The sequence below is a fragment of the Pyricularia oryzae genome, chromosome 4 (genome assembly GCF_000002495.2).
Source record: "Pyricularia oryzae 70-15 chromosome 4, whole genome shotgun sequence".
NCBI lineage: Eukaryota > Fungi > Ascomycota > Sordariomycetes > Magnaporthales > Pyriculariaceae > Pyricularia > Pyricularia oryzae.
The window spans coordinates 1,679,919-1,693,150 of NC_017851.1; the positions used below are offsets into that span (position 1 = coordinate 1,679,919).

The window sequence follows — 13,232 nt, forward strand, 5'->3', positions numbered from 1 at the left end:
ATACTCTTTTATTTTTATTTTATCAAAAAGAAATAAAGGTACTTTAAACATGATCTGAGGCTGATTGGACGAACAATAATCTCCGTATAATCTTTCTCACACTGTTTTCCACCACTAACTACCACCACCCTACACCACCTACCTGCCTGCGTACCTACTTTATCTGATGCATGGGTTAGCCCGTTGTTGTCGTCCTTCTGACACGTGCCAACTGAGGTAGCGTTGCGTGTCGCACGAGAGCCGTTTGGACCCCTCTCGGAGTTCATTCTTTGGGTTCGACGTATCGGCCTAGTGCTAGACAGGTACATCGGGAATCAAGAGTAGCCCATTTGCTTGCTGGCTGGCTGGCTCCTCACGTGCCACTTACTGCCAAGGCCATGTTGCGAATACGTCCCCGAATCCTCATCACCACGGCGGTGCAGGCCGCCTTCCTCAAGGCGGCCGCCAACATCACCGTTCAGGTCGCCACTGCCTGGAAGCTGGGGGACATGGGTCACAAGGGAATGGACTGGGGACGTGTGGCCGAGTTTACCTGCTACGGCTTCATCAGTGCCAGCCTCGGTTTTCCCTGGCAGCATCTCCTGGAGCATCACTTTCCGACCCAAACGACGACGGCTGGGAATCCGTCCTTGGCATCGCGCGCTGTAGCCCCGGCGGCCAGTGGGCTTACGCACGATGGTCACGATCCTGACGATCCGGAAAAGAGCTCCCTCGCCCGAGCGGCGGCGCAGGAACCGGGCTCGACGGCAGCGACGCTTGAGCTGCCGCCTACGCCCGGCACGGGTGGTTTCTCAACACACACCAAGATAAATTGGCCCAACGTCTGCTACAAACTCGTGTTGGACCAGACGGTGTGGCTTCTCTTCACGACCTCCATCTTCCTGGTCGTCACCAACGTGTTCCGTGTGGCGTCTATGGACGCTCTGTACGAGGTCTGGAAGGAAAAGACGTGGTACATCATCAAGGCTGCGTGGCACGTCTGGCCACTGGTGGCAATTCTCAACTTTGCTTTTGTGCCCGTCGACTTGCGCGTGCTGGTGGCGGCCTGCGTGGGCTTTGCGTGGAACATATTCTTGAGCTTCATTTCGTTGACCAAACCCAAGTGAGGGTGCAGAGGCTCGATAACAAGGCTAGTAGCTGTGTTTGCATGGTTCTCAAACTTGAAGAGGGATCACACACTTCAACGCAATGCCGGGGGACGAAATCCTAGGGAACGGTATACTCTTTATAATCCTATTTGTACAGCATTCTTCGCGGAGTTCAGTTTCTCAAGGAGAGAAACAAAAAAACAATTTGATTGCACTGGCGCATCTGAGGCCCTCAATAGAAAATCTGCTTATATTCAATATTCAACGCTGTCAACAACAGTGCAGATCATGCACCAGCAGCTACACATTTCAACCTTGATATCTCCTGCATAAGCCTTGCCACGATGAAATCACGTGAGATCTCTTGGTATGGAGCTTCTTACTGGGATCCAACAGGCTCACGATCCTGGAGCTATGCTTATCCCGATCGATTCGGTTGACACGGTTTCCCTAGCTTTATGATTGTCGGGACAACAGCTTCACCCCGGGCTTTGAAGACAACACAGAAGACGTATCATATAAATTGAAGAGGGGGACTGAGAAAAAAAAAGGAAAAAACAAGCAAATGGCGACAGCACAAGCAAACCGCGCGTACAGTGACGCCGAGATGGTCTACAACTACCATCGGATGAACATGCCCCTGCACCAGCCTGCAGACGCCATCTTCTGCCTCTGCAGCCTGGATACGCGCGTGGCCGAGCGGGCGGCACAGCTCCTGCTCGACGGTTTCGCGGGCGCCGACGGCGTGCTCATATTCTCGGGCGGCAGCGGCAAGCTCACCGAAACGCGCTTCTCCGAGCCCGAGGCCGAGGTGTTTGCCGCCGTCGCCAGGCGCATGGGCGTGCCGCCGGCCAGGATCCTCGTCGAGCCCCGCTCGTCCAACACGGGGGAGAATGTGCGCTTCACGCGGGCGCTGCTGCGCGACCGGGGACTGAGTCCTCGGAGCTTCATCCTGGTCCAGAAGCCGTACATGGAACGCCGGACTTATGCAACCTTTGTGAAGCAGTGGTCTTGTTCCGGGGTGGGGGACGAGGAGGCGCAGGAGGATGGCGAAAGTTTACAGCAGCAGCAGCAGCAGCAACAACAACAACAACAACAACAAAAACAACAAGAGAAACAGCAACAGCAGCAACCGGTGTTTACAGTCACGTCCCCGCAGATGACGTTTGCAGAGTACCCAGACCAGGACAACCCCAGGGATCTGGTCATCAGCATAATGGTGGGGGACCTAGTGCGCATCCGAGAGTACCCCGCCAGGGGCTTCCAGATCTCGCAGGAAATTCCCGATGAGGTGTGGGAGGCTGGACAAAGGCTCATCCGGGAGGGGTACAACATTCATCTTCCTTGATTTCTTTCAAGGTTGAATACTACGAAAAGGCTGGTTTGGTTGGCTCTGAAGCTGGCTGGCTGCTATGTTTTTTTTTATTTGTTCTTGTTGATATTACTCGACTCGCAAGAAAAAAAAAAGGTCGATCGACGTATATGTCTTGGGAGGCTCAACAAAAAACCAGAGATCGACCTTTGGCAAGTGCATCGAGATGACATGATGGTGTGCAACTAGCCCGGAAATAGAACATCTACCAGTCATTTGGGAATAATCTGGCCACCGAGCTGTCAATGGCCCATATTTTGTCCAGACATGGATAGATGGGAAGGGCAAACAAATTGATTTCGAGTAGACAGACTGTCGTGGACGACAAGTTGGCCGTTTGATGCTTGTGCCAACTGAACATCTGCGGTCAGTTTTGGCTCTTCTCTACTACGTCGGCAGCCAACGGACCTGGTGCAGATCAAGGCGGATAAAAACCCTCATTGGACCGGGTGGTTGTTCGTGTTCGTTTCAAAAGACGGGTCCATTAGGCAACCAAGAAGATGAAGAAGAACATGGGGCCGACCATCTACGAAAATATCCATGTTCAGATCGATTGCTCATGTCCCGCTCCATCCAAGATAACAAAAAGAGGCCAGGGACGATCCATGTGCAGAACCGCCAGCAGACGCCAGGATGACGAGTCAACCAACGTCTTGCTTGGTCGTCGTACTATTCGGCTCGAACTGCTCCAGTGGGGCCAATGATTCGAAAACAAAAAAGCAAGCTCGACGGCAGGGGAGGGAGGAAAAGAAAAGGGCAACGTCCGATGACAGAATCGGAAAGAATCTTCAAGGTTCATCGGCTTCAAAACATCATGCAGCAAAAAAAAAAGTTGGGACGGGTTGGGAGGGAGGGGGTGGAGAAGGAAAAAGAAAAGAGGCAAACCAAGCGTCTTGCTGCTTACACTCAGTCTCTTGTTGCGTCAAGGACTCTTCGCTCACACACAGACTTTTCTGGACGGTCTACTTGGGCAAAGTTTGGGCATTGCAGGCGAAACGATCCGAGCACATGTCAACGGGGCCCAGGCCACAAATGCGAATTTAGGATTCTTATATATATTCCCGAGGGGGGTTTCGGTTACCTTCTCCGGGTCGTTGCCACAGGTAATTCCCCTAGAGTGAGCCCGAAGTCGAAATTTCGTCACTCGAACCGTTCACTCGAAAAACAAGGCACTTATAATACTTGCCTCGTCTGCGGCTCGCGAGAACCCTACGGCTTTTTCAAGCCTATACAAGCCACAGGGCTCAGAAACTACGCCAATTCGAGACCCGAAAAGCTGAGTCCAGTTCTGTAAAGAACTTGGTAACAGCGAAAAAGAGGGAAAAAAGAAGAAACAAAAAAAAAAGAAAATATACACACGCACACAAAATGATTAATCTCTCCGAAACGAGTCTGGTGGTCCCGCCAGGTAGGGCCAGCACATGGCTCATCAGGTCCATGTCCTTCACCTTCACCTACTTTGGAGCATTATGTGTGGGATACTTTGTGGCGGCGGCGGCATTCGGCGGAGTACTGTGGATATCACACCCCGTATCCATCGTGATAGAGTGTCTGGCAGCGATCGAGACGCTGTGGTATTTCTGCTGGTTCTTGCCGTACAGGAAGCACCTGCAACGTCGAACGAAGGGCGCCATGCTGCAACCACCACCGCTCACGCGGGAAGAGAGGGCCGCCTTCTTCTCAAAATGTCTCTCCTTGATCCCCGACATGGAGATGTTTATACGCAAATGGTGCCAGAACGCTCACCTGGACGACGTCCGGCGAGACAACGTCAAGGACTGGCTGCTCTGGGGACTGTTTGACCGCGAGGGCCCGCCAGGAGACGACGACGAGGAGCTGGAGCACTACGTCATGCAGGCCGAGGCCAAGCTGGGCTGGGAGATCAAAAAGGGCAGGGGAGATTGCGAGGCCATCAAGATCAGCTTCGACGAGGTGCTGGTTGACCACCGCAGTCTGTTTTACTACAGCATGATAGGGCTTGTGGACATGTTGACCACCATCTGCTTGTACTTGCTCGGCTTCAGCTTCTACCGGACCAAAATGTCGACCTTTTTCAAGATTTTCCCGTTCCGACCTTTGGGATTGCTGGGCTGGAACGAATCGGCCGCCCGCGACCACATGAGCTATTTTTGCCGGCCACACAAATCCAAGACCCAGCGACCCATCATTTTCATCCACGGCGTCGGCGCCGGGCTCTTTCCTTATATCAACTACTTCCGCACGATCCCACGCGACGTGGGCGTCATCGCCATCGAGCTCCTCCCAATCTCCTCCCGCATCAGCCCACCGCTCCCGAGCGCGTCCGAGATGACCATGTCCATCGCCGCGATCCTGGAGCAGCAGGGCCCGGCCTTCAACGACGTGGTGCTGGTGGCCAACAGCTACGGCACGTTCCTGACGACGCCGCTTCTCCTTTCGCCCCACGTCGCGCCCAAGATCAGCTCCCTGGTGCTCGTCGACCCCGTCGCCTTCCTGCTGCACCTCCCCGACGTCGCCTACAACTTCACCCGCCGCGTGCCCAAGCGCTTCATGGCCAACCACTGGGAGATGCACATGGTGGCGCGCGACCCGAACCTGGCGCACACGCTCGGGCGCCGGCTGTCGTGGCGCGACCACATCCTCTGGCGCGAGCTGCTGCTGCACTCGTCCCCCTCGCAGGGCGGCGCGGGCGGCGTCGGCTTTGGCGACTCGGGAGAGGTGGCCGTGTCGGGAGCCGAGGCGGGCACGCGGCCGGCGGCGACGAGCGGGCGGCGCACGACGGTCATCATCGGCGAGAAGGACTGCATCATCGACGCGGCGGCGGTGGCGAGCTACGTCGAGTACGACACGGCTGAGTCGACGCCCATGGATCTGGCGACGTTTGCCGCGTCGGAGAAGTGGTGGAACGGGTCGCGGCCCATCGAGCTCATCTGGCTACCCGGGGAAGACCACGGCAGCGCCTTCCTCAAGCCCAGCAAGGTGCCCACGGTCGTGCGGGTCGTCAGCAGGTACTGCAACAAGGACTTTGGGTTCGCGGAGCGCGAGCTCAAGGACGGCAGCCGCCCCGGCACGAGCCGCACCGAGGTGCATGATGACGACTACAACCTCGAGGAGCAGCGCAGGGACAAGCCGGGCGGGTCGGGCGACTCCATCTGTTGACTCGAGGTTGCCTGCTGGAGCTACGGGGTTGTGTTTGTCAGTTGGGTGTGTCTGTGGGTGTTGGGCATGTGGTGAAATGCATCAAGCTTCTTTTTGCAGTCATGCCTTTTTCTTTCCCCTTGACTTTTTTTTTCTTTTTATTATTGTCTTTTTAGTTAATTAGACTTGGCCGGCCCGAGTCGGGTTCTTTTTTCCGCTTAGCGGGGCGTTTGGGAGCGTTTGGAAGTCATGGCGAACAAAAAGAAGCCTGCGGTAGTCTTGATTATTTAAAGTATTCGAGTCATAATATAAAATGCATTTTCATTGTCACTGCTTTTTGTTCGGTCATGTTAATTGTTACTACCAAATTGTCGAATCCCAAGAGCCCAGATTGTCAGAGTTGGTGCCTTCTTTACAACCCTCACTACTCGTTCCTTCCCATCAATTGAGAACAGGGGGGAAATATGAGCATGACGGAAAAGAAAAGGAAAGCTCCCTGGGCTTTCTCGCAAGATACAAGACCTTCAAGAGGCGTCGATTGTTTCCTCTCCAGTTTATTTTCCGCATTTCCAGACATGTCTCCGTGATCTCTATCTAGATAGTCTTTCATCATACTCCAACATGCCTTTGGCGCTAAGAAGGCATACTTCCGCGTCATTTCATGCCTGCTTCCACCCATCCGAAACTCTCACATTCCTCACTCTTGATTTCTTCGGGACGAATATTTCCGTTTTCGACTATTGCCTTTCTCCAAATCTATCGCGACCACTTGCCCGACGAATAGGCCGCTCTCCGCTTCTTCCTCTTGACGGTCCTCTCCTGGGAGGCATGATAGCAAAATTCGAGACAGTCGACGAGATCATTATCCTTGGGAAGTATGTACTTCTTACTCGGCGGGTGAAGACCGCATCTGCAAAGTACGCAGCCAAACTCGGTCGCCCATCCCCGCTTGTCAAAGGCCTCGACCATACTGGCGTGGTTCGGACCGCCCGCCTGTTTGTAGACGAGAAAGCCGACCGTCTTCAGCTTTGGTAGAAGGCCCAGCGTGGTCGAGAGCTCATCGAGGTGGGCCGAGTCGTCATAGAAGAACGAGAATAAATCACATACCGTCATCTCGAGCCACTCGAGGTTGGGAGCCAAGCTCGAGAGGATCATGATGTGCTGCCTCTGCTGGTGGCCCAGCGGGTGTATGAATGTTCTGTAGGTATTGCGCGTCTCGACCATTCGAGCCAACGACTGGCAAACATCCAGGGATGCCACCCTGGACAGTGCTGGAGGTAGTTTCAGGGGCAGCAAAGGCACAGGCATGGATAGAGAGCTGATGTACTGGCGGTTCTTTTGGCCAATGCCTCGAAGGAAGCCGTAGAGAACTGGGACTACGCCGATTGAGAGGTAAGAGGCCTCGGTTTCCGGCCGGTCTGCGGGAGACAAACACTCTTCGAAATCTTGCCGACGAGGATAGTATTCGTCGACGCAAAAGGTATTGTCCCAATACAGAACCTTGGCGGATTCTGCATGAACCTTCTTGTTCACTCGCAGGATTGCAGGACACCAGTTTTGCGAGCTTTGACAGCCAACGACTGGTAGTATGGGGGTATTTTCCATCTGCTCAGAGATTGTTTTGTCCGGACATAGCATATCTGGTTCATATATATCAAGTATGTGCTCTGGAGGCATGTCTCCATGTCTAGGCGTGAGAAGCCACCAGTCGGGCTCCAGAAGTATGCTTGGAGAACTGACGAGTACTTCGCGATAGACTTTGACTCGAATCTCCGCCGGGAGAGCCAGAAATGGAAAAGGCATCGTGGCTGTTGAAAAAAGGCAGCCGGCAGTTTGGCTACTGGCGAAAAGTAAAATAGAAAATGGCAGTAGACTGTACGTTTGAATCCGATGTTTTCAGTTTTGATCGTCTCTTTGTGGTGAGTGCTTGGCCCAGTTGCACATTAGGCTTGCTTCAATGGGGTGAGCCGTATCTGAGTAGTTCGGTAAGGAACTGCAGGAACAATAGTAGATGTGCAAGCGAAATGATCAGTCCAAGGTGAGCTTATTACTAGAGTAAGCTGTCCAGGACTGAATTCCAAGGTATTTGGTGTCGTGAACCTTTCTTTTCGATATAAAACATATCTGATGTGGACTGGTCGGAGAAATGAAAGGAGGATGAGGAACAGACCAAGATTGAAATCGATTTTCCCCTGCTCGTTTTGTAGCAAGGCAAACGCGAACACTCTACCTTGGGTACCTACAGGAAGGAGGTAGGTGGGAAACAAACAAACGCGAAAGGTGGGTCGGGTCAGATTCACCATCAAGCAAGCTTGCTGTTTGTATGAACAAACGTCACGAGCTATCCCGACTCACTTGCATCTCTGCTTCACCCGCTTCCTGAGAATACAAAACGGACCAAAAAAGGAGTTGATCTTGATCTGTCGATATCGTTCTTCCAGGGGAGCAACATGTCGGAGCGGCAGCAAACATGAAGCCCAGAATCACCCTCGCCCTTGTGGCCAGCAGCATACCGAGCTTGGCAATCGCACTGTCTCCTGCCAACACAACACTACCTACCAACAGAACAACACTAGCAGTCGCCAGCCCGCCCTCCACTACCAACGACGTCCCCGTTCTTCCAAAGACGCTGTGCTCAGCCACCAGCATCTTTGTCCAGCGGAGCCCCCATGCTGCCATGCGCCAGGACGACTGCTTGGATCTTGCAGCTCGCAAGCAGTGGGATCCGCAAGGCGCTTGGATCATCCCGCCACGGCGAGGTGAGGATGACTATCAGCTCATCGATGAGTATGGTAGCTGTGCCTTTTATGTCCAGCGGGCTGATGACCAGCTTCAGCCTGTCATGTACGTGCTTGCGTGATTCTTTTTTTTTCTTTTCTTTGCTTGCGTGTTTTCCGCACAACTCTTTTCTGATGCTGACAGAACATCTTGCCATCATAGGATTGGTACCGAGGACGTGTTTCAGGCCATCATCAACGGTTCGCAAAAGTATGTCGATGGCGACAGGATGGTCGACTCCATCAGTGGCATGTTTAGCTGTCATAGAGGCCCTATCAGGTGGCTCCTGAGCCCAAATCGGAACCCGAAGCGATGATCCACTGTTGGCAAGAACTCAAATACATATATAAGCAAGCACCAGAAGTCAAGACGTTGTATGCTGTGTAGCTAGATGCGCCGGGATCAGGCGGATTAATGCTCAGAGAGATATTATAGATAGATTGGTAGCTTGGGTATATGAGCAAGAAAGCTCTGTACGAATCAAGGAACAATTTTAAATGGATGGAGGGCCATTCTTGCCTCTCAATCATACCACAGTCTTGTTTTTTTTTTTTTTTGCACTCTAGTGTCAGCCAGCTCAAGCACTTGTAGCTGTCTCAGCATTTTTGACTCGTACTGTTGAATGTTTTATTGTAGACATCAAGTCATACAAGGTATGTTTGTGAAGTGGTCAACATCTGGACTCCATTTAAGAACTCGCCTTGATCTGCTCACAGACTCGCGCCACCGTCTCCTTTGTCTTGATTACAATCTCCTCAATCTCGTCGGCCGTGCAGTTGTAAGCCGGCGCAAGTATGACATGATCACCCAATACTCCATCCTTTGTCCCTGTCCCCGGGTAGAGACTGACACCAAACTCTTTGACACCGGCACGATTGACTTTGTTGGCCAAGTCGACAGAGCGAGGGAACGGCTCCTTGGATGCTTTGTCCGCCACAAACTCAATCTGGAAAGGAAATAAAAACGGTCAAGATAGACATATGTCAGCAATTTTTTTCCAAATAGCCAAAACATTTACCAAACCTGACATGCGGCAAATGACAAAAAGGCTGACTCACGCCCCAGAAGAGACCTTTGCCCCTAATGTTTCCAACATTCGGATGATTGCCGAGATGCTGCTGCAGGAGCTTCTCTAGCTGCACTCCCCTCTGCTTGACATTGTCAATCAGGTTTTCCTCCCTGACGATGCGCTGCACCTCGAGGGCGGCTGCGCACCCCAAGGCATGACCCTGATATGTATGACCGTGCATGAACTCCCTGTCAAGCGTCACGGATTTTTGCGCGTGTCAGTCAGCTCGTGAGCAGGTCATTTGTTTTTTTTTCTTTCAGATCAAAACAAACCGAAACGACGACGAAAGGAAAAAAAAAATAAGAAGAAAAAAAATGAAATGGTGGATTTGTACCCTGTCCCACTTTCCAGCGTGTCTGCCACCCGATGGTTAATCATAAAGGCAGCGACCGGCGCGTAGCCGCCTCCGAGGCCCTTTCCGATGGTTTGGATATCTGGGACGACGCCCTCTTGTTGCCAAGCGTGCAGCGTCCCGCTTCGTCCCATGCCAGACATGACCTCTTTTTCCGTTGGAAAAAAAACGAATCAAGAACCCGGCACTCCCAGTCAGCTTATAACAATTCTCATTTAAAAAAGCTTTCCGTGTACGATTCACTCATCAAGAATGGTTGTTTTCTTCAACATACCGTCCAAAATAAGCAAGGCGCCGTACTTGTCGCACACCTTCCTCATTGCCTCAAAGTATCCCGGCACGGCGGGCACGCAACCAAGAGTCTAGACAAGGTCGTTTCAACCATCAGCATATGCCATCCTTGAAACCAACCAGGCAACCCCCCTTTTTTTCAGGAGATAACAAAACAAAGACCTCGTCCGAAGAAACGGATACGGGGAAAGATTTGTTTTCCTCTTCACTCCAAAAGACTCACCGCACCGACTACCGGCTCGGCAACAAAGGCACAAACCGTCTCCGGCCCGAGCTCTTGGAACTTCTTGTCCAGCTCGTCGGCGAGCTGCTCCACATACTCGGCAACCGACTGCCCTTCCTTCATGCCGCGGTACGCGTCGCACCGCGATACCCTGGCGACGTTGGGCAGCAGCAGGTCGAGGAACTTGCTGCGCCGGCCCACGTGGCCGCTCATGGACAGGGCGCCGAGCGTGGTGCCGTGGTAGGAACCCTCGCGCGCAATGAAGTTGATGCGGCTGGGCTGGGGTGGCTGCAGTTCTAGAAAGTACTGGCGGGCCATCTTCATGGTTCCTTCCATTGCTTCGGAGCCTGTAAGACGAGAAAAAACACAAAAGTTAAGGTAAGTTCTTTTATTTCTTTGGATATTTATACGGTATATGTCACGAGACGTAAAAAAAAAAGAAAGAAAGAAGAAAAAAAAAAGCGCTCTACCAGAGTTCACAATGTACGCCTTGGACATGGCACCTCCTGTGCCGTCCATCAGCTCCTGCGCCAGCTGCTCGCCGACCTCGTGGCCAAAGAAGGAGTTGCAGTAGGGGAACTTGTCCATCTGCCGGATCATGGCCTGCTTGACCCGCTCCGACAAGTCGTTGTTGTAGCCGATGCACGCGACGGCCGCGCCGCACGTCGAGTCCAGGACCTTTGTTCCATCGGAAAAGACCAGGGTCTTGTCCTTTGCTTCGACGACCTGCGCTGGAAACTCTTTAAGGGAGCGGTGCAGGAACGCGCTCTTTGTGGTCGCCATGTTTTCTTTTTCTTTTTTTTTTTGCAACTGAGAAATAATATTATGGTTTACCGTAGACACATTCTTTGATAGAATAGACGTGAAAATTTGCAAAGAATCGTTTCGGAATACCCGTGACTAACTATTTATACCACACCTAGATTAGCACTCGTTTAAGCCAATCAAACATCAACTCTCCGACAACGGCGATATACACTAAGCGATGTCGGCCAATCAGCCGATGCTAGGCGGAGTACGATACGCCCTTCCTAAGACAATCGGGACAAGATAGTGTATTTCAAAACGATAATCATAAGCTTATGTTTTGATAACAAATCTGGCTCAAGGGTGACTCAAAACTTCAGTGTATATTATCCATTCTTCGACCTACCATAGCAAGGCAAGGTGAACATGGCACGTTTGTGCAGAGACTAAATACACAAAGCTTATAAGAAAGCGAATGATCTCTGCATGACGTAAATATGGCACAGCTGTGTCGTCCCGTGTTCATCTCAGCGCAATGCTGTTCCAATTCAGCAAAAAGCAACTTAATGTAAGCTTACGTACATCACATCCTGTATATGAGGGGGTTTGTTTGGCAGAAGAAATCAAACCCAAAGCCATCATAGACCCAAATCTCGATGCGTAGTGTTTTAGAGATCGTCAAAAAGGGTTCCTGCATTGATGCACTGCTCCTCATTCAAAAATGGAAGCATCTCTTGATGAGCGTATAGAAAACTGGGACGTCAACCCCCAGCTCCAGTCGACATTTTTCAACGCCCTACCTGCAGAGATACGGCTCCAGATCTACCGGAATGCCCTCGCTTCCTTCTCCCTGACCGCCATTCCCCCTGCTGGCGCGCAGTCCATGAAACCACACAACTTTCGCATTCGATTTGATCATGAAGGCGGCTCAGATGATGACCTCCGTGGCAAGCCCGGCCACGAACGCGAAGCTGAGATGCCCGACATAGTTCCCGAGCTCGCAAACGCAGCTCCCGGCTGCACGCGGCCAAACGAGCGCCCCGACTTCTACGAGGAGCCATGCATGTCGCTGAACATGCTGCTCTCCTGCAGGAGACTGCTGACCGAAGCCCGGCCCATCATGTTCGAGGCCGAGCGAAACTACCAGTTCAGCAGCGACCCGCGCTCGACCCTCTTGAACTACTCGGGGGGTTCGGCCCACCAAGGCTTCTTGGATCGGAACCGGGAGCTGCAGTGGGAGAAGAGGTTCCGCCGCGTGCGCTTCTTCGCGCCGATATTGAAATACCACGCCGTCTTTTCGCATCACTCCAACCTCTTGATCCACGTCAAGCACCTCCGCATCACCGTGCGCCGCACCGACTGGCGACTCGGTGTCGTCTCCGGCCAGCCCGAGGCCACGGGCATCCCTCCGGCAGCTTGCTTTGGGTGGGTTCAGGGCCCGCTGCAGATCAACCCACTCGGGCCGCCTGCGGGACCTCTGATGGATCGGTTCCGGGAAACGCGGCACGAAAACCTCAACATAGGGCACATGGGAGCCATGATGAAAACCACCTCAGAATTCGGCCGGATCCCCCAGGGTTCCGTGTTAAAAGACAGCGCCGCCGGCCGGCCGAGCTGGATGCCGCCGCAGGTCCGCTACACGGCGGGGATGTGGGGACGCGAGTTTGTCAACATGCCGTGCATCAAGACCTTCACCATGGACTTTGATGCCACACAAGAAAAGCGCGACCAGCTCGCGGCCATCGTGGAGTGGGCGGTCCGCACCTGGCGCTTCCCGCTTAATCCGGCCCACGGCGGCCATCACTACCTGGCGGCAGACGAATCCTCGGTGAAGAGAAAGTCGTGGCGAGGCACCGCGGGGGATTGGGACTGGCTCGGCCCCTGCGCGACGTGCCGTCCTCGAGTGGAGGGTACTACTGGCGGGGAGCTGGCGAGGGAGGCCCCGGAGCTTTGCTTGATTCCTGTGCATGCAAACATCGTGTCGAAGTTTCGTAGGGGGTTGGGACCGAGGATGTATTCCTGGTCGGTGACTTGGACACCGAGGAGCTATGAAGGGCCGGAGGAGTTTCCTTATAAAGATTCAGAATGTCTGGAAGTGCTCCCGGGAGACTTGAAATGAGATTTTCATGGGTCGGGCCCATTCAATAACTTCCTTCGTCCCGAACATGTCATCTTTTGGTGAGTTGTCTCAAAGG

At 53.0% G+C, this 13,232-nt stretch overlaps 7 protein-coding genes across 7 annotated transcripts; 5 read left to right on the forward strand and 2 right to left on the reverse strand.

The window, feature by feature from the left end:
• Window positions 1-377: 377 nt before the first annotated feature.
• On the forward strand, window positions 378-1,106 carry MGG_03499 (uncharacterized protein; the record flags this gene model as incomplete). The annotated part of the gene is made up of 1 exon (XM_003716375.1): window positions 378-1,106. The coding sequence occupies one exon, from the start codon at window positions 378-380 to the stop codon at window positions 1,104-1,106; it is 729 nt and encodes a 242-aa protein (XP_003716423.1).
• A 272-nt stretch (window positions 1,107-1,378) lies between these two features.
• MGG_03498 (uncharacterized protein) lies at window positions 1,379-3,301 on the forward strand. The gene has a single exon (XM_003716376.1). It carries the CDS (start codon window positions 1,654-1,656, stop codon window positions 2,434-2,436), a length of 783 nt encoding a protein of 260 aa, XP_003716424.1. The 5' UTR covers window positions 1,379-1,653; the 3' UTR covers window positions 2,437-3,301.
• Window positions 3,302-4,167: 866 nt separating this feature from the next.
• On the forward strand, window positions 4,168-5,908 carry MGG_03497 (uncharacterized protein; the record flags this gene model as incomplete). Its single annotated transcript, XM_003716377.1, has 2 exons — window positions 4,168-4,411; window positions 4,436-5,908. 2 exons carry the CDS (start codon window positions 4,168-4,170, stop codon window positions 5,596-5,598), a joined length of 1,407 nt encoding a protein of 468 aa, XP_003716425.1. The 3' UTR covers window positions 5,599-5,908.
• On the reverse strand, window positions 5,878-7,532 carry MGG_03496 (uncharacterized protein). Its single transcript, XM_003716378.1, has one exon. It carries the CDS (start codon window positions 7,378-7,380, stop codon window positions 6,334-6,336), a length of 1,047 nt encoding a protein of 348 aa, XP_003716426.1. The 5' UTR covers window positions 7,381-7,532; the 3' UTR covers window positions 5,878-6,333.
• Window positions 7,533-7,836: 304 nt separating this feature from the next.
• MGG_03495 (uncharacterized protein) lies at window positions 7,837-8,892 on the forward strand. The gene is made up of 2 exons (XM_003716379.1): window positions 7,837-8,421; window positions 8,518-8,892. Exons 1-2 carry the CDS (start codon window positions 8,048-8,050, stop codon window positions 8,669-8,671), a joined length of 528 nt encoding a protein of 175 aa, XP_003716427.1. The 5' UTR covers window positions 7,837-8,047; the 3' UTR covers window positions 8,672-8,892.
• A 40-nt stretch (window positions 8,893-8,932) lies between these two features.
• MGG_03494 (aminotransferase) lies at window positions 8,933-11,073 on the reverse strand (the record flags this gene model as incomplete). The annotated part of the gene is made up of 7 exons (XM_003716380.1): window positions 8,933-8,970; window positions 9,070-9,301; window positions 9,414-9,612; window positions 9,759-9,924; window positions 10,051-10,138; window positions 10,291-10,637; window positions 10,761-11,073. The coding sequence occupies 7 exons, from the start codon at window positions 11,071-11,073 to the stop codon at window positions 8,933-8,935; spliced, it is 1,383 nt and encodes a 460-aa protein (XP_003716428.1).
• A 333-nt stretch (window positions 11,074-11,406) lies between these two features.
• Window positions 11,407-13,215, forward strand: MGG_03493 (uncharacterized protein). The gene has a single exon (XM_003716381.1). The coding sequence runs from the start codon at window positions 11,759-11,761 to the stop codon at window positions 13,154-13,156; it is 1,398 nt and encodes a 465-aa protein (XP_003716429.1). The 5' UTR covers window positions 11,407-11,758; the 3' UTR covers window positions 13,157-13,215.
• Window positions 13,216-13,232: the final 17 nt, after the last annotated feature.